The sequence below is a fragment of the Cyrtonyx montezumae genome, unplaced genomic scaffold (genome assembly GCF_038088225.1).
Source record: "Cyrtonyx montezumae isolate F1298 unplaced genomic scaffold, pur_monq_1.0 scaffold_29, whole genome shotgun sequence".
Classification (NCBI taxonomy): domain Eukaryota; kingdom Metazoa; phylum Chordata; class Aves; order Galliformes; family Odontophoridae; genus Cyrtonyx; species Cyrtonyx montezumae.
This window is the reverse complement of record NW_027072033.1, coordinates 10465651-10492328: the sequence shown is the minus strand read 5'-3', so window position 1 is coordinate 10492328 and position 26678 is coordinate 10465651. Positions and strand designations below refer to the sequence as shown.

General features: G+C 36.8%; 1 protein-coding gene across 2 annotated transcripts in view; it reads right to left on the bottom strand.

Annotated features, from left to right (window-relative positions):
- Positions 1-26678, bottom strand: part of HOOK3 (hook microtubule tethering protein 3) — an 87403-nt gene that overhangs the window by 57765 nt on the left and 2960 nt on the right. For both annotated transcript variants that reach the window (XM_065740709.1, XM_065740710.1), the window contains exons 2-4: positions 19205-19290; positions 8667-8739; positions 2351-2401 (exon numbers count right to left, since the gene is read on the bottom strand). In XM_065740709.1, coding sequence (XP_065596781.1) covers positions 2351-2401; positions 8667-8739; positions 19205-19290 — 210 coding nt within the window. The remainder of the gene's footprint in view (positions 1-2350; positions 2402-8666; positions 8740-19204; positions 19291-26678) is intronic.

The window sequence follows — 26678 nt, the reverse complement described above, 5'->3', positions numbered from 1 at the left end:
AGAAATCAAAGCTAGGCCTTGTGGATTTGTTGTGGCTTGGTCTGTTCCTGTTTTGTTTGGTTTTTTTTCTTTTCTTTTTTTAAATTTTTCTATTTCTTTTAAATTATTATTCTTAACAGCTTTCTCAAAGAATGAGCACCAACACAACTAAAATCTTTGCATACTGAAAAGAATGTATGAATTGTATTGAAATACTTCCTTTAGGTCTTTCTAGTGAAAAAAACCAAGAATTCTATGAACACACCAATCACAAAAATACTACCACCATATACAGACTGCAATAACATAGTAAAACAGTACTCTTCGAATGATTCAAGCTTAGTTATGTGTTTAACTGTTCATCTGTATTCCCTGCATTTCCTTCAAATGCAATGTCAAATTTAACAATATAATGCTTAATGACAATGTATTTGCTGTTGAGAAATGCTAGTGGAAAGTAGCATATCTGCAAACACCATAGTGAATCATGCAGTAAGCACTGAGGATTCTGAAAAAAACATGAAGTTATACTGCAGTAACAATGAAATAATAACGAAGAAGTCTGAAATAAGTATATGAACAGTGGGAAATGTTCCTTCCTCCACTTTATCTTATTTGAAAAGAGTTTCAATATTAGAGCAGAAGAGTTCTGCAGCAAAATTACTGGGGCATAACAAAGCATACAAGTCAAAAACGAGTACCTTCGGCTTCTTACACTTCCTTGTGATAACTGACAAAAAGAGCAATGCATAACAGCTATCAACAGACTGTCCTGCTTGATGTGCTATTATTTTTTCATTTATTCTTTTTAAACAATAAAAAAATCATATTGTGTTTCCAAATCTTTTTGCTACATCAAGCAAAATTCATATACATTCACATCTGTACTATGGAGCAGGTGCCTGATAGGAGGAGAATAAGGCTAATGAAAACAAATAGAATTTATTGTAAAATCCAGATTGTCTCCAATATCACTACAAACATTGCAACAACAGAAAAAAAGAAAGCAAACAAAAATCCAGTCAAACCTACAAACATGCATTACCTTTGAGAACTTTAAAGTCAAAACTTGGTCACCTATCAAAGCAGGGAAGTTTTCAAGAGCTTAATAATCCTACCTGCCCACTACACAAAAAGAAGCTGACATCATTTTGTCATAGTAATATTAATATTCTGTGACAAAGAACTTTCTTTCTTTCCAAAACGATCTGTTATGAGCACTTTCCTTCCTGAGTGCTCCATGCAGGAGCAGTTTGTTAGACAACATGCAGCACCCCAGGCAGAAGCAGATGAAGAGTGTGAGGAGGAAGAAGCAATGGCAAAGCAATGCCTCACAGACTGACCATAGCTCCACACCCTATGCCTCTATGCCCATTAGGGCAGAAGAACATAGAACTGAAATGGAAGTAGAGCCCAGGAAGCAAGGAGACACGAGGAAATGGCTTTTGGTTTCCTCTTCCTTCCTCCTTCACTCCTCTACACTGTTATTAACTGGCAATAAACCACTAATTTTTGCCAAGCTAAGTCTATTTTGACTGTGATGGTAATTTCTGACTGATCTTATGTCAACCTATGAGCTTTTTTCATTATATTTTCTCCCCTTGTTCTTTGGGTAGGGGGAGTAGGAGCAATACCTGACCAGTCTAGGTCAACAAATTTTTCAAAATTAGTTTACAACCTGAACATGAACTTATCGGTCTAACTTTTCTTTCTCAGAATCTGTTTACTTTCCAAGACTTATGTTTTTTAACTAATACCTTCCTCACCAAGTATTCACAAGAAGTTAACAGTGGATTTTTGGGGGGGGAATGTATAAATCAGAGATTTTATGTTGCAGCCTGTATTAAACGATTTGCTTCAAAATATCACTGAAGCTAAAAGAAAATTCCAACTGATGATTCATCACTGAAAAATACTTTATTGTATCTTTTAGGGAGCAATTCATTCTGATTTTGCTAACAGAGAACACAATGGACTGACTCCACTATCTCCGGATTAAAATATTCATTAACAACCATAACGCAAGTTGAAGCTAGAAATGTTCTTTCCTTTTCCTGCCCAAAAAGAATAAAAAGGCAAGGGTAAGTCCTTTACTGGAACAGAGGTAATATCAGAGGTATCATTTAAGACCATCATCACAAGATATCAACTGTTTTATGACAAGATTTCCAAACCAGATTGCTCTGAAAGCTCTTAAGGTGTTGGATAAAACAGGCTTACACCTCAGAAGAGACAATGAAACAATGTAAATGAAACATTTTGAAAGATAAAAGTCAGAACTGAATGCATCTATAGAATATTGTTTACATTAAGCAAGTGGAATAAAACATGCAATAAAAATACATAAACATTACATTGGAACTGTTCTTACCTCATGGTTGTAATCCAATATCCCTTTTAAAATTTTCTTCAGGTTGCTTACCTATTGTTCAAGAAGACAATGCAATAAATGCAGACAATAAATCACAGAGACAGAATCATAAAAGAGGCAATCAGAAGAATCATACAAAGCAATTGTATGGTATCTCTTTGCACAATAAAATTATATTTAAACATATTAAGATAGAACTAAGCAAATTATGCAGTACTTCCTTGTGATCAGACTGCCAGATCTGATCACAAGATCTTTATGAATACATAATTTTCATAAACATGTGTTATAACGCAGAGTCTTAAATGGTCTTTAGATTAGATTCTAAAGCATGAATCTTCTTTGGAATACTTGGTTATCTTTATTTTTATCTGTAAATTGAGAAATTTTCTTATCTTTAAGTATTACAGTGATCTATTTTCTGGACAGGTAAATCTCTTCTTCCAAACGAAGACTAGTTACTGCTCAATACAATCGTTTATTTAAAACACACGTAAGCATAACTTATTAATGTTCACATTAATTACTTCTCCTAGTTCTTTCATTTGTGTTTGTTCCTCCCTTTAACTCAGTTCCTTATAATCGAATGTCAGTCTTGTAGTATCATGGCAAAATTCACATTTCTCAGCAACACCTTCAGTTTCATACAAAGATAGCATCTGTTCCACTTGCAAAACCAGTGGTGTCAGTTAAATATCTCCTGCTGCGCAGAATCTATGCTATACTTCTTCAGTATTGAAGGGTTTCAGCTCTATTTTTGGTAAAAACACAGTTAGATCAAATATAGGAAACTGTGAAGAAAGCCATAAAAAATTGCCAACTGATCTCACAGGTTATGTTTAGAAGAAAAAAACAACTTTTTTTTTTAAATGTAATTGCTATAGATTACAACAGTGTCCAAGTATATCAGTAAGAAATTTAGATAACAGAAGCAGTGTATTATTTCCTGTGATGGAAAAGTCTACAAACAGGTTCCATAAAGACTGAAGAGAAATGAGAGAGTGGTTACAGAACTCAATAATCACATCCCAATTCTATTCATCTTATCTTAAACATAAGTAGCATGAGAATTCACAAACCACTGTTGCTAACAACAGTACCCACGGTGACAAACTGTGAGATTATAATGAATGGAGTAAAATGAAAACAGAACTATCAAACCTCAACTGTCGATAAAGCTTGCAATTCTACTTCTATATTCTTGAGTACATTCTGGAAATATCCAATGAGGAACTTCTGGCAGTGGATTAGATCTACCTTGCAAAAGGTCTGAGAAAACACTACATAATACAGTTCGGAGACATTACACTGAAATTCAAGGATGAACTCAACACTTCAATATTCAACAGGTAGACAAAATAAGATGATTGAAACACACCTTTTCTACGGAAAACTCAAGAAAGAAATAGGCTATACCTGTTAACACAAAACATCTGTTAGCCCTGAAGAAATCACCTCCACATCCCCACAGCTACGAACAATTACAATCAAAGTCTACAGCAGATTTAAGATTTTAAAGAAATACAAATCACTTAATTTATAAATCAAATCACATAACAAATACTGCACTGATTGGAATAGTAATTTTCAGACTTGACCTTCCAGTTGGTTGTTTACCTGAGTCTGCTGCAGGAAGTGCCACAGAAACATAAGGACCATATTGCAGAGTTTATGTCCATCTTACCAATGAGATTATTGTGAGGAACCTTGAATTTGAACATAATCCCAGAAGTGAGAAACAAAGTGGAACACCCTAGCACAGGAAATACTTTACTCTCCCCTTTTCCTGGGAGCACTGTTTGAATTAAATGTCTTAAACGCAAGGAGTTATCTTCCTCCATATAACTTTCACAGAGCTTAACGCTGCAATGCTGTTAACAAAATCAGTATTGATCAAAATCTATCATGAATTCCACTGTATGTGAGAGCAACTTCCAAAAAAGAAAACAAAACGAAAAAAAAATTGTCTTCAAGGTCCCACTTTATTCCACTGTCAATCAACAGTATCAAGATAACTTGCTTTCCTGCTTTCAGGAGTTCACTACATCATCTTTGAATCAGGCAGACAATCATACAATTATAAAGCTAAAGGAGCTTCTTTATAGATTGACTTGAACTTAACAATAGTCTTCAGTACTGCTAGGGGAGTTATCTCTTTTTATTTCATTTTACTTGTCTGTAGTGAATACACTTAGATGGCCCTATTGCTGTGGTTCTCTGCCACTGGCGAACTACCACAAATGTGTTCTGTTTTGAGATTCAACTCAGACAACCCTTTAACTGTGGCCAGGCCATAGCACAAATTCTAACAGTTAAAACAAAGAAGAGTGAAAATGAACAACAAATACAGAAGAGAAAAGCAAAGGGAAGTGTTAAAGATGATTTCTAGAATTCTAGCAAGTTATAGTTTTTATTTTTTTCCCCTCTTTTTTTCTGAAAGACAAAGAATAACTACAACTCATTAACAAAGACCATTAAGTCATGCAATGGCAGAACACAAGAGATACTGTTTCCAACATGGATCATGACTATAAAGTGCTTTACAATCCTTTGGAGATCAGCTCACAAGCACATGAGATTCCTGTTTGGTTCCATCAGCAAACTGACTAATATCCACTGCAGATTTTGATATTCCTTATGTTAAACGATCATTAACCAGTCAGTTACAGCCATGTTGGCTGCTGTACATAAGCCATCAAACACTCTATGAGACTGACCCTTACTCCGCAGTATTTAAGCTGATAAACTGACTAGAAAGAAAGCAGATATGATTTCCCTCAAGGGTTTCTAAAGAAAACATATAATCTGACACTGCAAGGTTTAAGGCTCTTTGGGGGGGGGGGGGGGGGGGGGGGGCGAGGAAGAGAAGGGTTAATGGTGGAAGTGGTTTTCTTTTTACCTGTCATACGAAACTACTATTATCTACAACTTAGACAAATTTATGTACTGTAAGGATTATCTGCCTAGATTTCTCTCTTCAGAAGTACAGCTGAGCTACACAAGAAAAGCCTAGTGTAATGGGCAGTGGAAATGCTCTTAAAGCTTGTGATTACTGACAAAAAGACGTCAGGGGTTAACCTCCTGTTTACTCTCAAGTATTTTGACAAGTTTGTTCCTCATTTTGCATGTATCCTTCTTTCACATGTATGTCTGAAATTATGTTTGTAGTGAAAACTCCATGTAAATCCTTGTACACTTCTGTCTAAATGGGAACCCCAATGTTCTGTGGCACTGTTCTACAGTATCTCTCCTGAATAATCACACCCAGAGGAATTTCCCCTCACAGTTTAGGGCAAACTTAAAATGGCAAGAGAATTCTTAATCACTGAGCTTCAGATATCTGACTAAAATCCTCAGCTGCATATTTAAAAAAAACAAACAAAAAACCCACATTCCTTATAGTTTCCACCACTTTAGGTCTCTGCTTTAAACTACATTCTCTCTCTTCTCTATTGTAAGTTGGGCCACAGGTTATCCTCCAGCTGGTTTTGTGCAAAAAGAAATCCCAAGAACAGATATAGGGATATTCTTGAGTCAAGGAGAGAAGAAAAAAAATAGAAAGAACATAGACAAATGTATCTGTTATTTATCTTTTTCATAGAAATAAAAGTTGTCTTCTAAGTATGTCTATAATCTCCACTTCTTTCTTGCAGAAGCACACTCATATGACACATGACAGCACATTCTATCTTTAACAGAAAAAAAAAGAAACGAAATTAAAAACTCAAAAGGCTGCTCATAAAGAAGTACTCCCTTTCTTACAGGGAACATGAAAGTATCAGAAGGATTGAAGCCAGTTTTCTGTGTACATAACTATATCACTTGACCTAGCCTGTAATGTAGAATAATTTAGCGCAACCATAATTCTACTACCACAGGGAGATGAAGATAAACCTTGTAGATCAGGTTATTTGGATTACTAAACAGCCTGCACTTGAATTTCATTGATGATTCTGTTTTACAATATTCTATCAAATGCAAATCATTAGAACTGTAAACACTGCAGAAAATCTAGTGAATTGCTTGTATGTGCTATTCAGGAATCACAAAAAATGTAGCTCACTGCTAGAAGTCCAGATGACAGTGTGCTTTAAACTGATGCTGCAGTCTGAATGTTTAAAGTGAAAGACTGGAAGATAAATGCACAACAATGTGTCTTCTGCTTATCCCAAGGTAGGCATGGCCCACGTGTTGCATGCACATTTTATTCGTTTTAAGCCTACCTCTTCTACTAGACTGGCTCCTTTATATGCTTCATAACACTAAGAGCATAATACGGGTGACTACTATATCATACAATTTTGGAAGCAGACAGCAACCATGCTTAGCAGCAAGAATATAAGTTGTGATAATAAACATACTGTGAGGTTATGGGTTAACCCAATTAACATTTTTCATGTCCTTCTTAAAATAAGAAGGAAAATTACAATAAGGAGGCACTCAAAATTATTCTGCATGCATTCAAAATCTACTGACAAACCAACAGAATTAAAATGCTCCTGTAAGCAAGGCTATGAATGACAGACACATGAACAGCTCAAGAATTACCCTACTGTTTATATACAAATAAAGAAGAACAGCTGACCAAGTACAGGATTACTTTTATGGTTACAAATTGGGCACTAAAAATTCATACCATTTAATATTGTTCATAGTTGGGGAAGTAGAATATGAAAAAGTATATAAAAAGCTGTAGCATACTTTTGTTTGAAACAAGAAAAATAATTGGCCTTAAGTTCTTACGTGGAAATATGAAAAACACAAAGGAATGATGACAGCGATAAACTGAAATTTGAGATGATGTTTATAGACACTTCAAACACATAATGAACTTACTAGATTGTTGTGGGTTTTTTTTTTTTTTTGTTGTTGTTGTTATATTCACATCTGCAAAGATTTAGAACCTGCTGTATTTATAGATGATAAAGAAAAAAATCATCCTCAAGCTAGCACCAAGAGTTACAAAAGCTGCACTATTTTAAAACTGAAATGTTACTATATTGAGTGGTTCTCAGATCATTTTTTCTCCAAACTTAACAACCACAATTTTAATATTCCTTAGAAATAATCCACAAAATTATCTTAGGGAAAAGTTAAACCTTGTTATCTGTTGCTCACTTGCAGTTCCATACACTTCTCTGAAAAGTGAACTTTAATTAATTTCTCTAATAAGTGTAGAATAAATACAGGTGGGTTTTTTTGTTGTTGTTTTTTTTTTTGTTTTGTTTTTTAGGAACAATGTCTTTTATTCTTCGAGTCTAAAACTATATCCTCATCAATGTTCTCATATTCTTGCTGGTAGACTCTGTTAGACAAACCATTCTAGAGCCCAGACACACAAATTACTGGCCAGGCAGAAGGTCCCACACTGCCAAGTTTACAGACAACATATGTGCACCAACACTCTTCATCATTTCCTAAGGTGGCACTTGCCTTTTGTCTCTCTCCTTTGTTCAGCCAACAATGCTAATAACTCTGGAAGCACTAGACCATTTCCCTGTTGTAGCCCTTCCTGATATGTTCAGAAGGGCTTCTGAGAGGCCAGAAAAAAATAATAAAAGTGTTTATGGCAAATACCAACTAACATGAAAAAAAAACATTAGAACGAAGTCAGGCAAGAAGTGGCAACTCAGAAAGGTACATGTGTTATTCTCTGAAGAAAACCAGTCAGAAACAAGACTAATATCCACATGTGAAACTATTTTTTTCAGGTTTAATATCAAAACACTCCAAAGCTACGTCAATGTAAATTCTGCTGACTGCAAGATAAACTACTCAAATACTGAGTAATACAAATGACCTAGCAAATGGGCTATGGTTAAAAAGCATGCTGACTACAACCAACACAAAAAGAAGTATCACCTCCTCTCCTAATACTCAGTTTTGCCAAGCTGGCAAAATAAAAGCAAATAACATTTTGCCACTTTTATTTAAATAAATTGTTTATTGGCTGTTTTTTCTTGCTTTGCAGTTGTTTCTCGGAGTTTTTTTTAAATGAAAAGTTATTTTCACACTTAATAGTAAAAAAGAGAAGCTTTCACTCATATTTGTATTTTTCAAATGTTAACTCAAGCATGATATTTACTTTAATATTTTTTCTTTTAAATTTTTGAAACCAACTTAAAAACTGAAAACGTGTTTTCTTCACTGAACTGTGCAGAGCTACATCAATACAAAAACAAGTACAATAAAATCCATTCTAAATCAAGATACAATGAAGCAACATCTTCATCTTTAAAAAATACTAGTATTAAAACACAACATTGTATTAAGAACTTAAATACAGAGTTGTTGAGAAGAAAAATAAATCAAATACCTTTAACCTCCAATTATCTCCTACTTCTGTTTTGATCCTGTTTAACCAGTTCTCATCAAAGTACACTGGATCTCTGAAATACAAAAAGTAGAGTATTTGTTAAAAACCGGTTTCAGAAACTACGAAGATACCTTAGCAATTATGCTCCTATCTCATGCTGAGGTTACTTAAATGACTGTCTGCTCTCTACACGTGGCCTGTGCACAACATGCAGATGAACCCAACTATTCCACCGCACAGCTCCATTTGGGTGTCATGAGTATGTAATGTTTTGGAAAAAGCTGATGGACTGAATGTATTTTGTCAGTTCTTGTTGTGGTTTTGTGGTTTTGATGCCGGTATTCCACATCAGAGCACCATGCAGCAGTGAAGGAGTTAATGCTGCGGGAGCAGCAGAGGGGCGGAGCTCCGCACCGGATGCCAGGCGGCGCTCTGCCTGGGCGCGGTTCCTCTGGGCTGCCGTGGAGGTTCAGCTCCTCCTTAACGTAAGCTCACAGCTTTTGGTTTGGAAACTTCATTTCTCTCACAATTGTTCAATTTTATTAGATTTAGTAAAGTTACCGTTACTTCTCAAATCGTGCCGTTGTTTCTTTTTGTAGACCCGTCTATTCCCGCTGTCTCCCCTCCCCCCGGAGCGCGCGGCTCTGCTCGGGCGGCCGCATGGCCACTGACGCAGTTTTTTTTTTTTTTCCTTTTTCTCTTACTCTCTTCTGTTTTCCCTTGGGTCACTGTCACGGATAACACCGTGACAGTTCTCCCTCTCATTATCTTCTTCCTCTAACTTATCCGATGGTACTGCAGAAGTGTTTGCATTACTTGAAAGTTTACTTGTTTCGAGTATTACAGAATCCTGCTGCTATATGCTGATTATAACTCCAGTCCCTCTACATGGAAAGCCTGAGAACCAACTATGCGTGCTCTAACTATACAGTGAGAACAGCTAAAAACTACCCCTAGTGTCAAGTGTGCTCTATCAAGAACACACTTCCCTATTATTTAATTTACCATATACTATCAGTTTTTGCAAGTCTCTTTGCACAGTAACCCTTGGCTAATAGTTTTGTGAATGCCTTTACTCAACAGTTTTTCTACTGTCTGCACTCTTGACAAGGCAATCAAGATACAGATAGAGAAAAGAAGGGTCCCAGATGCTTGTATAGTATGCTTCTACTTCTATATATTTCCTTCCTTTCTTCCTTACAGGCACTTTCCCTTAGCTATTTGCTCAAGAGAATTCATAAGAGTCTCCTGTCCCTAGTTTCAAGACTGCCTAAAAGGGGAACATTTTCTACTGCACTCTTAAGACAAACCTCTCCTCTGTAACACAGAATTTTGTCGTTATCAGTGAGAATGCATTGAAAATAGCTGGTTTTAAGGAGTATGACAACACAGCATAATGAAGGGCTCATATTTTAGACAAAAAATGAAGCAGGCAGGGAAGAAAAGCTTTTTTTTTTCTTTAAGAATAAGGCTCTCCAATTTTGCCTACCACACTGACTCTTGAGTCTCACAGCAAGTATTCTGATTTCTGGAACTATAGTGCTGCATCTGGTGCAAGGTGCTATTAGATTTACAGCTGTATTGTATGAGAAAATAAGATTATACAATTAACCCTTTCTAATTTTTCTTTTTATGGGAAAGACAGTATTACCTTTTGACAAAAGCTCAAAAAAAACCTCTGAGTCTGCAGATTCAAGCAACATTTCTGTAATCATATACAAAGCAGATGAGCAACTGAATCAGTGATTATATTAGGGCACAGTCTTTGAAGACAGATCTTGTTCCTGGTGCATCATCTCTACTGTATTCCATTTTCTGCACAACTTCACAATGAACCAAGGTCTTTAAGTTTCATCAACATACACTAGTGGAGGTAGATCATAAACAGGAACATCTTTTTGCTGACACATTTCAACTACTATTTTTTTACATCTTGTTACAGTCTGGTGAAGATTATGACATACTTCTTTTCCTCATGTAGCTGGAAGAATGGAATTAATTACTAGTTAAACCAACAAATCCAAATTGCTCCCATCCGAAAACATTACAGTTCTAGCTCAGATAACAAAACATAGAAGTATGAAACAGAAAAAAAAGCAATGTCTTATCCAGAGTTTCAGCTGGTATTGTAATAGCTTTTGAATGGCCTCTCTGCCCTCAGAAATGAGTAAGCCTAAGCACAAAACTAATTGAATGCATACTGGATCAATCAGAGATGAGGAAAGTTCATGTCCATGTTCTACATTAAATAAACATATCTCTTTGCAAAAGGTCATTATTTGCTTAACTTTCCACTCAATTACAACAAGATCATTTGGGAAAAAACCTGTGAGCTGAAATCACACAGACCTACTTGAACTGCTTCAATTTGAGCTCTGTTGCTCCCAGTGTATTTTGGATGGGTACTCCACCAATCACAAGCAGGCTGTACTCCACAACTAGCAAATGTTTACACAGCTCAGTAAGAAAGAAGGTATCTGTGCCACACCAGCCAAAAAAAAAAAAAAAAAAGACTACTGGGTCCTTCTTAAGGGCTGTACCTCATTTTATTAACTATAGTTGGTCACAAACTTCAACTGCTTCAAGACCACAGTGCCATGAATAAACCAAATTCCTGACCTACCATTTTAACTGTAAATATTTACTCCTATGGGGATAAGAAACTGTGCACAAGCAGAATCCTACTTTGGCTGACAGGGTAATGCTACATATTCCATCTTCAATAATAAGGACATAACAGGAAGAATAACAAGATTTAATTATCATCTCCAGCTTTGGATGTCTGTACATTAATAGGAAATGAAAAGATGTTGACTGTTACTACTGCACTTAAAGTAATAACACAATCATGCTCACTTTCTTAACTAAGTTTCGTGCTGCCTACATCTTTATATCATAATAAAAACTTAACATCCCTGGGAATTACATCTAAAGTAAGTATGGTAGTCATTTCCACAGATTTCCTTGGCTTTTTTTTTTTTAAAGCATACAAATCTCATGAAGAACTCAAGGTCCAGAACGTGATAAGCAATCCACTCTAAATCATCAACATATAACAGCAGTGAGGACAGCGTCACCAATTCTCTTCAGAAGCATTTCGATCTATACTATACAATAATTACTAGCATACTGCAAAACATTTTGTCAGCAATACAGGCAGAAAAGCATGAACAATCAAGCAAATTTAGAATTATCATCCCTTTCCTCATGTATAAGTCACCTCAGAATCAATTTAAGTGTGTTAATTTTAGTTCTGCCCTCAGAATTCCTACTGAAGTTCAGAATCAACATTAACAGCAGCACTTTTCTCCATATTCAACCAATAGAATTAACCATGTGTTAACTAAAAGTTTTCTATTCAATTTCTAGAAATACATTTTTATTAAGGGGTTTCCAGATAATCTTCCCAAAGCTTTGCTAGCTCATTCACAGCTCTTGCTGTGAACAAGTCACCCTCTGCTGGTTGATAAACATGATTCAGTGATACCCAGAACTCTTGAGCCCTCTTTGTGCACACCATAATGAAAGATGCCATCATTTCTTAAAGCAGTGTTTGAAAAAAATCACCTAAGCAAATGCAGAAGTTTATAGCAGAGAACTGAGCAGCCATGATAACGAAGTCTTATCAGTTCTGTATGAAGATATACTGCACTAAACAAGGCAGCAGAAAATTCACTACAGCACTGTTACTTCGAGATTACTTGTTTCTACTCAGCATTTTGAATTGAGGAAGTTCTTGTAGGGCAGATAATTCAAAAGGATGGAATTCAGAGCAGATATCGCGGAGGATAAGGCTTTATATAGATGGTACACAGACTACTGGTAAGTAAAGGGTGGCTCATCTTTTATGATGGTTGAGGCTTGCCAATGACTCCACACAGGAGGGATCTCCAACAAGAAATCCTTCCCTGGTGGTGGTCAGCCCTTAAATGGGGTCTGGGAGAGGTGGAGCCAGACTCCACCCCTTCCAATTACACAGGTACATTACCTTCACCTGTTCCCCTGTGGCTGACTCAGTGCTCGCCTCAGGTGATCAATCAGTGGTTCAGGCCGTGATTCAACAGTTCCCATACAGTTCTTCAACCTATCTTCAAAGTTGTGAAATCTACTGCACTACATAACTTATCAAATTTATAAAAACATTTGTGTATCGATTGCTGCCTAGTCTCTCAATAGCACTGCAGGTAATTGGGACTTTTCTTCAGAGCACATACTTACATGCTGTTGTCAACAGTGTTATCACTTCATGTGATGCCACTTGCAGCAGTGCTCTTTCATACCACATCCACCTTATTTTGTATGCAACTTTTCCTTTATTTAAGCAATCATCTATCCAAATCACAGGTGTTAAGAGACAGAAATATTCTTTGATTCTTTGAAAGAAAAGAAAACCAACCCACTGAACGTAACACCTGATTATTACTCATATTAACAGTGGCATGGTAAGTTGCTGTCAATGGTTTACGGGCAGATTCAGCCCGGTTCCATGACGATTGGTGCGGGGGACCCATGGGCCCACACCCTAGGAAAGGGGAAGGGGGAAAGGGAAAAAGGAGAAGGGTGATGGGCCTAAGAACGAAACAGCGGCAATGATCTGAGGAGGAAAGCTGATTTACTAAATAAGATATCACAATATAATACAATATAATACACAATATAATACAATATAATTGGAATCGAGGCAAATGAATCAAATAAAATGAGCAAGAGAGAGTGTCCGATAAATCGAAGGCCTTACGCTAACGCTGAAGGCAGATGGCTGCAACAAATACCCACTACCAAGCTCGATCCCGAAGGGAAGAGAGAGTCCTGTGACTGCAGACAGTTTTTATCTTTCCCTCTGGGCGGAAATATGTAAAAATGCAAAGCATTGCAAAGTCCTCTGGGGAATGCAGTTCTTCTCTTCTGAGACAGGTACACCCAGAACTATCAACAATCCACAGAGCTGGAGCATTAACTCTTTAACTCCCAATACACCATATGATGTTATGATGTGGAATATCAATAATAAAACAGAAATCATAAAACCATAACAGTTGCTTTAAGAACTGTCTATTTACTAAAAAGCACCCTTTACAAGGAACACATAAAAGCATAGCTTTTGCATTTTACATAGAGTCAAAACATTCACGTATACATGCTGCAACAGGTTATATCACAAATGAGAAATTCACTAAGAGTGGCACAATGTATAGGCTACAATCAAAATATTAAAAGAACAGGAACACTAAAACAGTTTCCAGAATGGGATAAAAGGAAAATTTTGCTTTTCTGGGGATATCAACAGACGGTTAAGAAACAGATCAATTCTTCTCCCTTAGCACTAAAGAATTCCTTTCAATCACACCTCAATCTGAAATTTAAACATATAGTTTTTATGATAAAAAGCAGAGAAGCTGTCTTTCACCATTTTCACCAAGACCTGTATATTAACATCAGAATCCGTAAGTAAAACACTTGTTTACATAACTCACAATTCTGCCCTATGATACTGTACACTATGTTCTTGAAGGGGTAATTCCCTCTTCTTCATGCAGTTCCTTAGAGCAATACTATGCAGGAAATTCTGTTATACGAACTGACACTTCTGCAGCATAGTCTCTACTTACAAACACAGGCTACTGTCTCAATGGTGAAAATACTGAGGAAAAATCAAGACGGAATTCACTGCTGCCCCCTTCTAAACAGCTGAAACAAGATGTGACTTTTTTTGTTATCACCTGAAACTTCTTCAGTATAAACTACTGTCAACTTTAACTTGTTTGAACTATTGCCTGCCCTCATAAGGACTAATGGACACTCTTTCCATGAAAGTGCAGGTAAAAAACAAAGGACAGTTGAGACATTCATATCTTAAAATTTACCCTCCTATGTAAGAACATCCAGATGATGAAATGAGCCGAACATCTTTCAGTTTTTATTAAAGCTCCGCCCCATTCAACTTGCATTCTTCAATGACCACATTTTCTTAGCTAGTGCCAGGTCCCGTACTTCAACCACAATAACCCCAGCTAACGCTACAGGCTTAGAAACAGAAAGACTTTACAGAAAGACACTGAGGCCTTGGAACATGCTCAGAGAAGGGCAATGAAGCTATGAAGGATGTGGAGCACAAATCTTATGGGGAGCAGCTGAAGGAGCAGGGATCATTCAGTCTAGAGAAGAGAAGGCTCAGGGATGACCTTATGATTCTCTACAACTCCATGAAAGGAGGTTGTGGTGAGGTGGGGTCAGCCTCTTCTTCCAGGTAACTAGTGATAGAACTACAGGGAAATGGCCACAAGTTGTGCCAGGGGAGATTCAGGTTGGATGTTAGGAATTGCTTCTACAAGAGTGGCCAGGCATTGGAACGGGATGCCGGGGGGTGTGGTGGAATCACCTTGGAGGTGGTCAAGGGACATTAAGATGTTGTACTGAGGGACAAGTCTTATAGGAAATATTGGTGATAAGTGGACAATTGGACTAGATGATCTTAGAGGTCTTTTCCAACCTTGGTGATTGTATGATTCCATAATTCATTCACAAGAGAAATCTGGGGAGGAATTTTCAACTATTTTTTAGGGATGAATTAATTTTTATAGGAGAAGTGCTAAAATCTTTTAAAATTCTCCCTTTACCAATTTATGTATATATGCATTACTGGAGAACCCTAAATAAGGGGCAGCCAGGCTGAAGGATATCCAGATTTCACGGAACACACTTTTTAAGAACAGTCGTCTATTCTTCTCAATGGAATGATAATGACAGAGTTTAAGAAGGTTTGTGTTTCATTGTCTAGCAAACAAATTTGTCTTTTCATAATTAACTTGTTGGGGTTTTCCATATTGAAGGTTAGTTCTTAAGTGTTCTCTGAAAATGACATTTGTTTCCAATGACCTGGCTCAGTCTGCTTCTTGCTCCTCAGCCTCACTGTAAGATTTCTCCACATGATCTCTAGCAACCAGCTGTCTTGCTCTTACATTTCAGTACCTGAAAAAATTTTCTTTTGTGTAGTCGTTTTTCTTCTGACAGGGAACCAATACTGGTGACACAGAGATAAGGGTAGTGTGGAAAAGCCTGTTCTCTATACGATTTGTATGCTTAAACCTTCTCTGGTTCTCAACTATTTTTCCTCTTAGAATCACAGAATCACCAAAGTTGGAAAGGACCTAAAACATCACTTACATCTGTTTCAATTACAATTTAATTAAGATTACAAAGATTTCCCTGCTAGTGATGATTTTTGTTTTTATAAGAATACTTTAAACAGCTTTGTTTCTGATCAGGTTTCTAGCAAATTACTTAAAAGTGATCCCAGTATTTGTTCTATGTTCTCTCCTCTCACATTCAGATTGATAACATTTGACTACCTGTAATTAACTACTTCAGAATCATAAATAATCATAAGTTAAGACAGATAACAGTAGTTGCAGAACTTTTAAATTGCTCAGGTGATATTTATATGTAAGCTGAGTAAACTAAGAATTTTATTCTTATTATACTATATATTATAATATTATATATTATATATATTAATATAATATTATATTATAATATAATATTATATATATTAATATAATATTATATATTATAATATTCTTATTATATTATCTTATATATACCATTAAGTGTAAGAATTGTATTTGCCACAAAAAATTTCGACACAAAAAGCAATATCTGACCTGTATGTCTCTTTATCAGTTGAAAACAGTATCTCAGAATAGTTTTCTGCTCTTAATATAGGCAGTGGCAGGGAAAAAGACAGCATTTCAAGTCATGTTAATGAGTTAAAAATACAGAAAAGAAATATTACTGAGAAGTCTTTGACATCAAAGTTTCATCTTGTATCAAGGTATATTGATCACAGAATTGTAGAGACTAGAAGGGATCTCTATAGATCATCAAGTCCAATCCCCAAATATAAAGGTTAAGATTAAAATTTTTGTTAGTCTCCAAATTAGACAATCAAGATTACATACTGTAATAAAATGCATGCACACAATTAAGTCAAACCTGCACTGTATGGAAGATCTACAGAAGTATATGATTGATGAATACCCATGCTAAAAGTCACTACTAAGCTATTCATTCTTTTTCCTGCAGTATTTCTAACACATTCACAGATTATTGTAGGAAGTAACTGTCAAGACTTTAGCAGAAAGTTTACCAAATGCACTATTTCTATAAAAAGGGATGTCATCTCATCTACACTGTATTTTGCCTTCAGGCTTGTAAACTTGACACTTGTACTTCAAAAATGTGCAAATGGGCTGATTTAAATGTTGGGTTGGAAAATGTATTTCTACTTCCGAGTTTCGTGTTGTCTTTTACCCCAGCAAAACACAGGAAAATAGAAGAACAGTTACTTTGGTTATTCTGATGCAAAAGGCATGCTGGCAATATTTTAAATCAATTTTGTTAGGTGCACAAATAAGTAAAGACTGAATACTTCTTATTCATCTTACTCATAGGAGAAGAAATCAAGAGAGAAATCTTGTCCATGTATTTATTCTTTTGATAAAAAAAACTCTTCGAAAATGTCATAGCTCGTAAATGGAAACAGACTGGTTTTTATGAACTTAACTTTAGTTTCCTACTTAAGATACTCTCTCTCCTACAGCAGAAAGAAACATTATAGCATTTACGTCCTTTCTGAAGTTTTACAAGAAATAAATTTTCTGTACTCTAGCCTTTTGGATTCTACTTTCCAGATCTTTCCACATACCAAGAAATGTGGATGCTCTCTTTCTTCCCTTTCTTCCTCGCTGAGAAGCAACAGCTTTCTATGACCAGACTCCTGGTTCAACCTGAAGATATGCAACTACAAAACAGATTCAGTGCCTTGACAGCAGATAATGGGATAGGAGCTCTGTCAAACAAAGCACCTATGTCCAGAAAACCTGAGCCACAAAGCAGCTCTACAGGGATCACAGAATCTTTTGAGTTGAAACAGGGCTTTAAAGGTCATCTAGACCTATTCCTCTGCAATGAACAAGGACAACTACAGCACGACCAAATGCTCAGAGCCCCATCCAGCCTGATCTTGAGTGTTTCCAGGGATGGAGCATCCACCATCTCCCTCGGCAAACTGTGCTAGTACCTCAACACCCTTACTGTAAAATCTTCTTCCTTATATCCAATCTAAATCTCCCTTCTTTTAGTTTGAAGCTGTTTCCCCTTGTGCTATCATAGCAGACCCTGATAAAGAATGCCCACTTCTTTTGTATAGACCCCCTTCAGATGCTGGAAGGTTGCTGTCAGGTCTCCCCGGAGTCTTCTCTTTTCCATACTGAACAGTCTCTGCTCTCTCAGCCTGTCCATGCAGGGAAAAGGTGTTCCATTTTTCAATCACTGTTGTGGCCCTCCTCCAGCAGTTGCAAACCTGATCTTTGCTTAAGGCAGTAGGAACAGTGCTTCCTCGGTTCCCACATTCTGAATCATTAGCTCAAGAACTGCATGTGGAGCAGTTGCTCTTGAAAACTGATGCAAAAAAGTTACTTAATCCCTTCTCCCTGTCTGCTGTTACCAGCCAGCCTGTGCTGTTCATGAGGGAGGACATGCTTTGCTGGATTTTCCTTTACTGGTTGATATCCCTATGGAAGTCTTTCTTATTCTTCTTTGCCACATGCCAGTGGCATCCAGCAAAGAGACAAGATGTAGTGTGCACAAACGGAAAGACTGTAACTTACATCCTCATCATTCAGTACTTCCAAGACCTGACCGGACACAGTTTTTGTAAGCCCACTCCACCAAATTCTGTTCTGTACAGAACCTTGACTGTTCAATGGTTCTTTGATGTGACCCCAAAAAATTCTAATAGCAAACTGCATATCTATTTTGTCCCCATCCAAACTGTATTTTCAATTCAAAAGAGAGAAAATATTTTACTTACAGAAAGTGCATCTTCTTCACCCACAAAAAATAAAAATAAAAATAAAAACCAGTTCTGTAAGAACTGACATAGAAAAGATAATACTTCAAATTCTGTAAGCACTACATAATGTTTCTAATAAATAATGAAGTTGTGGTTCTGTGAAAATCAGTCATTCTGGATATAGATAATCCACTTCAGATGATTACCTGCAGACTCCATCCTCAATTACACTGAGATGTTGAATTAATGAATTTCATCCTATTTGACCTTAGAGTTCAAGGAAACAAAATCATTACCTCGTGTAACATCTATTAGTCTTCTGTTTACTCTCAAGAATGCATTACCTTAGCAAACAAACTGCCAGTTTACTTCAATTTATCAATACATTTTATCATTTGAAACTGACTCTAACATTACCCATAACTTGCGACCTTTGTTTTAATCCAATTCATTTTTCAGTAAAATTTCACTTGAATAAAAGCTTTCACAGCTTCCTAATACAAAACTTTTCTTTTTTAGCCTATAAGATTGTTATTTGAAAGCTTTGGAGAAGAAGTATATTTGTCATGTCTCAGGTTAAAGCACTGTCTAAATGAATGATTAGTCATGCCTTCACAGAATACCAGTCAAGTCTGAATTAAAATACATTTACATCAGATTACATCATAATTAAATAATTTCTTACATTTTCTGAAGAACCTGGGCCATCACAACCCCACTCGTTAAATCTTCCACAGTCTGGCATGGCGCCTCAACATTAAAAGTCTGGACCTGGGAGAGAATGAAAAGTTACATGCTTTCATTTCAATGTCAATCAATTTTTATATTTAAAAAAATAGCTACCTACTAGCAAATGAAACAGAGTAACACTTCTTGCAGGTGCTAAGAAGAAAGAAGTTTTGAATTAATAGCAAAATTAGCTATTAACTACTGCCATAGCTGAATATCTTCGTTATTGCAAGCACAAACACAGTAAACTTAGCTACAAATGAAAACAGTGCACTTGCCAGAAGGTAATTTTTCCACACCATTTTATTCGGAAGTTTTCTCACTTAAATACTTCTGGATCATATATTCCAGTATATTCAGGTACACCCTCCTGATGAACATATATAACTTCTAGTAGCTCAGTTTGTTAACACTAATCACACAGAACCCTCACAAGTTTCCCACAATCCAAAGACTTAACTGTTCCATATTAAGGAACACAGAAACAAAGCACAATGCTGCTAAATCCTAGCAGATCCATATAGTACCAGCATCCTAGTCAATCTGGTGTGTGTAGTTAAAGTGACAGGCATTAATTAAGTCCATATCATGTCAAGACCACTCTTCAGATGGAAACTAACATACCTAAGTGTTGTCATTCAGAACTGTAAAAGGGGAATAGCAAGGACCATGTGCCAGAGCAATTTGATGATAGAACTACGTCTAAGAAATGAGTTACATCACAATTTTCCCTTCTATAGACTGTGCCCTGAAAACACTGAGCAAACTTAATTTTCTAAGGATGCCATGTAACTCCTAGAAGAAAAGAATTATGAAGGATTAAGAATAATCTCTTAAAAAAACAACACAAATTAATGCATACAATTTCTGTATTGTTTCTATTCTTCTATTCTTTTGCATGCCTTTATAGCCTTCGAGATATTTGCAACCCTCCCTCCCAGCACCAGAGCAACAAACACACAAACACACAGGGGAGTTTTTTTTTGTTTGTTTGTTTGTTTGTTTTTTAATGTGAAAGGAGCCTTTTGCTTCAGCAAAGTCTTTTCAACTGGTCTAAGGTATCCAATCATTTACAACAAAATGAACATGTTTTAAGGGATGTGGGAACAGTATTCCTGAAATATTTTCTATTACAAGACATTTTGGGAATATTTGCCTAATTCTCTCTGCTGTTATTCTCCTTCCGAGGAAGGCTAGGCTTCTAGGATGCATTATTTGTATATATTAGAGATAAGAAAGCCTTCAAGACAGCTTGCAACTTCAGGTTATATAAATATTATATATATCAACAGGGTTTGTTTTTGGTATTTTTAACATAATGTGCATTTTTTCCTCCTTTTCTGGAATCTGAAATGCTAATGCTTGTATAAGCCATTCCCCAACACACCCTTTTGGTGCTTTTCTTACAATTCATGGTAATTGACATTAAAAATTACATAGTGTCTTCTTTTTGTAGAGAAGGCTCTCAAAGACCACAAGCACAACATTCACATTCTCATCTACTTGGTAATGTCAAATAACGACTCTATCAATACCACCATTTCAAATTTGGAGAATAAACATCTCAAGTGAACGGCCTTTCTTCCATTTACCCAGGAAGAAAGAAAACGCACTGCTTGATAAGGAAAGGCAACAATAGTGTCCATGTAAAGACACAAAAAGATGAGCTCTGAGAGCCAGTTCATGGAGCAAACTAAACAATCATCTGTGAAAAGTCACTAATGATGCACATAGTCCTAAAACAAAACAAACAACTGTGTGGCATACAATATGGAAAAAAAGTGATTTATATGCCCTAGATAAAAATAGATTTTCTTATAGCTTGGTCTGAAATACTATGAAAAAATTCCTCTCTTACCATAGACTGGATACCATAATAGACTAACTAGACATTAAAACAACAACAGCAGCAACAAGGAAAAACATGAAAAACCACCCAACAGAACATAAAATAAAATCACTATTTTTCCAGAAACTTCTATTTACCTAGAATCTGTAAACTATATTGCCAAAGGAATATCAAGCAATTCTGTGACAATTCCGCAACACAAACAGGAAACGATGCTTTCTCATGAAAAAGATTGCAATGGCATGAAGGATGCTTATGCCTGAAGTACAAGATGTAGTAATGTTAAAATTTGCAAGCACAAACATGAAAATTTCTTGCAAATTTTGCATATTACCTCTTTAAATTATCAAAGCTTCAATTTCAAATTCAAAGCTTCAATTCAACCGCCTGCTGCACAACAGCCAAACGAAACAAGAGCTCTATTCTGTCTTTTTTGAGTAGTCAAAGTAAAATGCAATTTCCAAATTACCGATACCAACAATTAAGGTCTTTACCCATACTGCAAAGCAAGCCAATGTCTTGAAAACCATTTTGTATACTGACATAAGAAACATCTCCTTGACTAAATAAAACTGTAACTAACAGATACTACTACACTGAGGTGGGAAAGGAATTCGCTTATCCTATTTTCATGACTGGAAAATAAGGTACAATCTCTGTTATTTCCTAACTAATTTAATCATCATAGTTTATAAACAAGAAAAGGTCAAAGCTGCCAGTAAAGGCCAGAATGGCTCAGGTTATCAGTATGAGCTACTCATTCCACACTGATGCATGCAAGACCACCACTGAAGACAATACTACTTCTTGTTAGATGAGACAGATCAGAGAAAAATTATAATTAGTTATACAGCTTGTTCCTTTGCATACATAATTTTGTAAGAAATACTACGTATTGTACTCCTTTCCTTTGCAAGCAAAGGCATTTCAACTAAGATGTTTTTAACACATTTTGTTCATCTCTTAAAGAAAAGTACGATATCATTTTCATATCCTTCAGACACATTAAAACATTTTTTCCTCTTCCCACCCTGAATACAAAAAAATTAGGTTAAACTGCAAGTCCACTCTCATTCCACAAAAACCTAATCCACTCCAAGAAACAGCAGAAATCATCTTCCATAAAGGAAAAGAATTGCAAGAATGTGGCAATACCGAAGCACAGTCCAACTCTAGAGACAGCAGAGTATTTTTTTTTCACATGCCTCTGAAATGTCTTTTGGCAAGGCCTGCTTTTATACTCTGCCCTTCCAGTGCACTGCAATCTCTTTCTCCCTGGAAGACTTCTCTCACCCTGCTGGTACTGCTCCTGATTCTTGAGCATTTGCAATAGTACAGTTCCCCAAAGCTTTAAATTCACTCTCTCTGTTATGATCCTTGTTTTTCTGCTTCTTGGTCCATTATATATTGACAACAAACTCAATGCACCAACTGATAAGGCAGACTGGGGAAATAGGGAAAAACACACACAAAAGATCAGTTACTGCCCCACTAAACCCTCCTACTTTCCATCAGTTTCCATGGAAGAACAGAAAAGGTTATGTTAATTGATCTGTCAAAGTATTAAATCAGAGCATCAATATACAAGGCCATAAACACAGTCAATATTCATACAAAATTTAAAAAAGAGTGTTGCAGCTGATTGTTTCAATGCAAAGGGCTCTATTACTGGGAACTGAATTGATGCGAAGTACCTCAACAAATCTGAATTACAGTTCCAAATAATATGACTAATGAGGATTTGTCAGATAATGGGGAAAGAATAGAGAAATGCTTTTCATGAAAAATGTTCGTGAAATGAAGGTGAGAACTGGACAAACTCAGTGTTCACAATACACTAGCTCAAGTTTAGGATGGGGTTATCAAGCATTCCATGCAGCTGGAGGAAGACAGACAAAAAAAAAAAGCTCTCCAGCACCTCTCCCTTCTCAACACTAAGAAGGCTGTGCTCTTTGCACAGTGATTATATGCTCAGTTTGTTTCCTTTCTTTTTTAACTGATGGAACAATTGCATAATAAGTATTATTTATTATCTTTTCATAATAACTGAAATCTCTTCAGAGAATCTGAGGTAATAAAAATACTGTGTGACTGCGTTAACTTACGTATAAAGGCAACAAAAGGTAACGACAGTTTCCAGTTATTTGAGAGCTGAGTACCTCCCAGCACTTTATGATCCTTTAGAATTATTTGTCTATTAACTATACTTTTGGAACTGACTATGCAAGATGACAACTACTTGCTCTGTAGAGCCTACGTCAGTAAAATCATCACAAATGAAACAAAGTACACAGCAGAGATGAGAAAAACCAGCTAAAACGTGCAGAAGGAATGAAGGAACCAGTCGCAGTGGCATACATGCAAATTCCAACAGGCCATTTGCAAAAATACTTGGAAGAGCAGAACCTTAATTAAGGTTTCTTCACCCATTTTCTCCACCTGATTGGTAGCAATATCTTCTCCTTGGAGAACTATGGTGTAAAGTACACGCTTTCCAAGGCAGCAGTAGGCTGCATACGCCAATCAAACAGGATTCAGGCTCTCTGACAACCAGCAGTTTTATTCCATGATTTAGATTTGGGAATTTTTATTCAGTTGCTAGACTATCCTCATTAAAATCTCAAGAGTTATTCCGCAACTTTGTTAGGCACTCCAATAGCTGAATAAAAAAAAATGACAAGGCCTTTACCTGCCTGTGGTGTTTCACACCAATTGCAAGCTCAGCTCCACTGCACTGCTCTATGACTTCACAAAAGAACCACAGGAGATAATACAATGAACAAGGGGCTAACAAGTTGAAATAAAGACAGGAAGACTCCATTTACCATCACAGGCCAAATAACCAGTATTGGGAGGTTAATATAATTTACTGCCAATTAGTAACAGAACAGAGCTGCGGGAAATAACAGCAAATTAAATCCATCCTCCCCTGACCAATCTTCTTCTACTTTCTCCCCCCAAGCAGCACATGGGAATGCACAGTGGGCACTGCACTCAGTCCATAGCCCTCCATCTGCACTGCTCATCCCTAGACCCTCTGCACTTCAACACTGCTCCATTGTATGGGAACTGCTGAATCACAGCCTGAACCACTGATTGGTCACCTGAGGTGAGCACCGAGTCAGCCATGGGGGCACAGGTGGAGGTGATATACCTGTGTGACTGGAAGGGGTGGAGCCTGGCTCCACCTCTCCCAAACCCCATTTAAGGGCTGACCACCACCAGGGAAGGATCTCTTCTTGGAGATCCCTCCTACGTGGAGTCCCCTGCAAGCCTTTGTCATCTTAAAGGCGAGCCATCTTCTTTTGCGTATTATTTGTGTTCTATCTATACAGACCTACTTAAATATACCATCATCTATACTATTTCTTTTTGAAGTACCATCCTTGGGAATTATTCATCTTACATCCATACAGGTTAAAAATACTTATTTTCAAATAGTGTTATGAGATACCCCAGCTCCTCCAAACACAGTGAATGATATCAGCCTTTGAGATAACTATGCCTGAAGGAGTGGAGCATCTAACTCTGTCATCCTACTTAGAAGCCACTAAAAATAATAAAGGTCACTTAATCTACTGGCTGTGACAGATGCAGATGCAGATAACAGATGCAGGGGCTGTGCCACATACCTACACTCCACAACCACCAGCAAGCTCAGTGTTTTCTCCTTTCCACCAGTAACATATTCAAATTACTTTCTTAATACCCTGTCATCACAAGTACAGTCAGCCACTACTGAAATTTATCATTTTTCTTCAACAGGTAAGAGATGCTGATGCAACAGTATCATCAGAATGAAATGAAACCATAAAACTTTATGGTCAGCAATATAGGATTGAATAGAGTTTAAACAGGCTTAACTAATTTCATTCAATCTTTGTATCCAAAGAAGCCAGATAAGTTCTTAAAAGCATAAATGAACAAGGATCAAGAACAGCATAGTTTAAAAAGGAATAATTGGACAGGAATGGAAAACACAGTTTCACTATCAAATTCAGGTAGCACTCTCCCTCTGTAGAACGAGCCTAAACATTTACAAGCAGCCTTCTTAAGGAGTGAAAAATCTATATTTTCAGCACTTGCTCATGCAGTCTCTAATTTTCAGACCAACACAAGCGAACGCTTCCAGCTGGGGATAAGGCACCAAAAAGCAGATACACAGTACTGAGAAAACTTCAGTCAAGAAGGAAAAAGGTCAAAGAACTGATACCACATAAATGGCCAATTGTATTTTTCAACTGGAAAAAGTCAGAACAGTGGCCTTGTACAGTATTTACAAAAATCACACATCGTAAAACTTAACATGTTTACCAGAAAAACTGTATGTGGCCTTTAGGGTTGGAAGAGAAAGCAAAAGCAACTTGGCAAAGGAAGCGTATGGCAAAGTAAGTTACCTACCAACATGAAGGAAAGAAAGTTCACAGCATCTTTACAGCCATCTGCTACTTAAAACCATCTAGCAATGACCTTTTTGAGGAACTGTGCTGTTTATAGACCAATGCTATCAATCTTTTCAGTATCAGATCTTATTTCTACGTTAAAAAAGAAAATGTATCAAATTACATGCCAGAAATCCTGTAGACATCACAGTGATTTCAGATATTGGCACTCTACAGTGCAACTGCCACACGCATTATTTGACAGCTCTCCGTATTACAAGACATGATTCAGTGATGTGAGTGAAAAACATTTGTAAAGCTGAACACAATGCAAATCCAGGTAGTCATCTGTGAACTAGTCACAAGTTTTAAAGAGGAAAAAAAATGTGAATCTGCATTAAACATGCTGAAACAATCTTAAAATCATTGCAGGCTTACCACACTGCCATGTTTTTCTAAACAGCGTTTGCTGTAGTACTGCACAGATAACTATGCCACAGCGCCTAGAATAGTCTCAGGAAAGGCTTCTGGGAGATTTCTGGTAGGGTAACAGTTCTGCAATTACAACAGCCTGCGAACCACGCTCAAGTATAAATATCAGCTTCAAGATGTCACTAGTGGTACTCCAGTCCTTCACTCATCTTCGCTCCAGTTGCTACTACCCTGGCTGCCTCAGTAGATCATCACAGTCACCTGCTGAAATGGAAGGAAGGAAGCAAAACCTCTTCCAGCTCAACATCCTGTACAAAAATTATGCAGGAATCCACATGACAAAGCTCTTGGGGGAGGTAAATGGAGGTGCAATGAAATAGTAAAGAATATAAGAAAGCATATTCTCATGTAAGCAGTTTGTTCTAGCTTAGAGATACCAGAAAAGGAACCTCAGCCATGCATGGGGGAAGACTTGAGGGACATTCTCAAGTACTAAAATCATGAGATGGCCGAAGGAGAAGCAGTTTCAGTTCACTTTTGCATATGCCACCAAACAGTCAAGTGTAGGCTGAACAGGTTCTCAGATCTGTGGAAAACCTAATTTGCTCTACTTATAACGTTGACAAACCAGTTCAAGTACCTCTGCATGAAAGTGAAGCAAGCAATAGGAGAGGTTAAACCAGTTCTTAACAACAGCCACCTTCTCTGGCACAGTGGAAGAGAGGCAAGCTGAGGTACGCATAAACTGTAATTACGCATAAACTGTA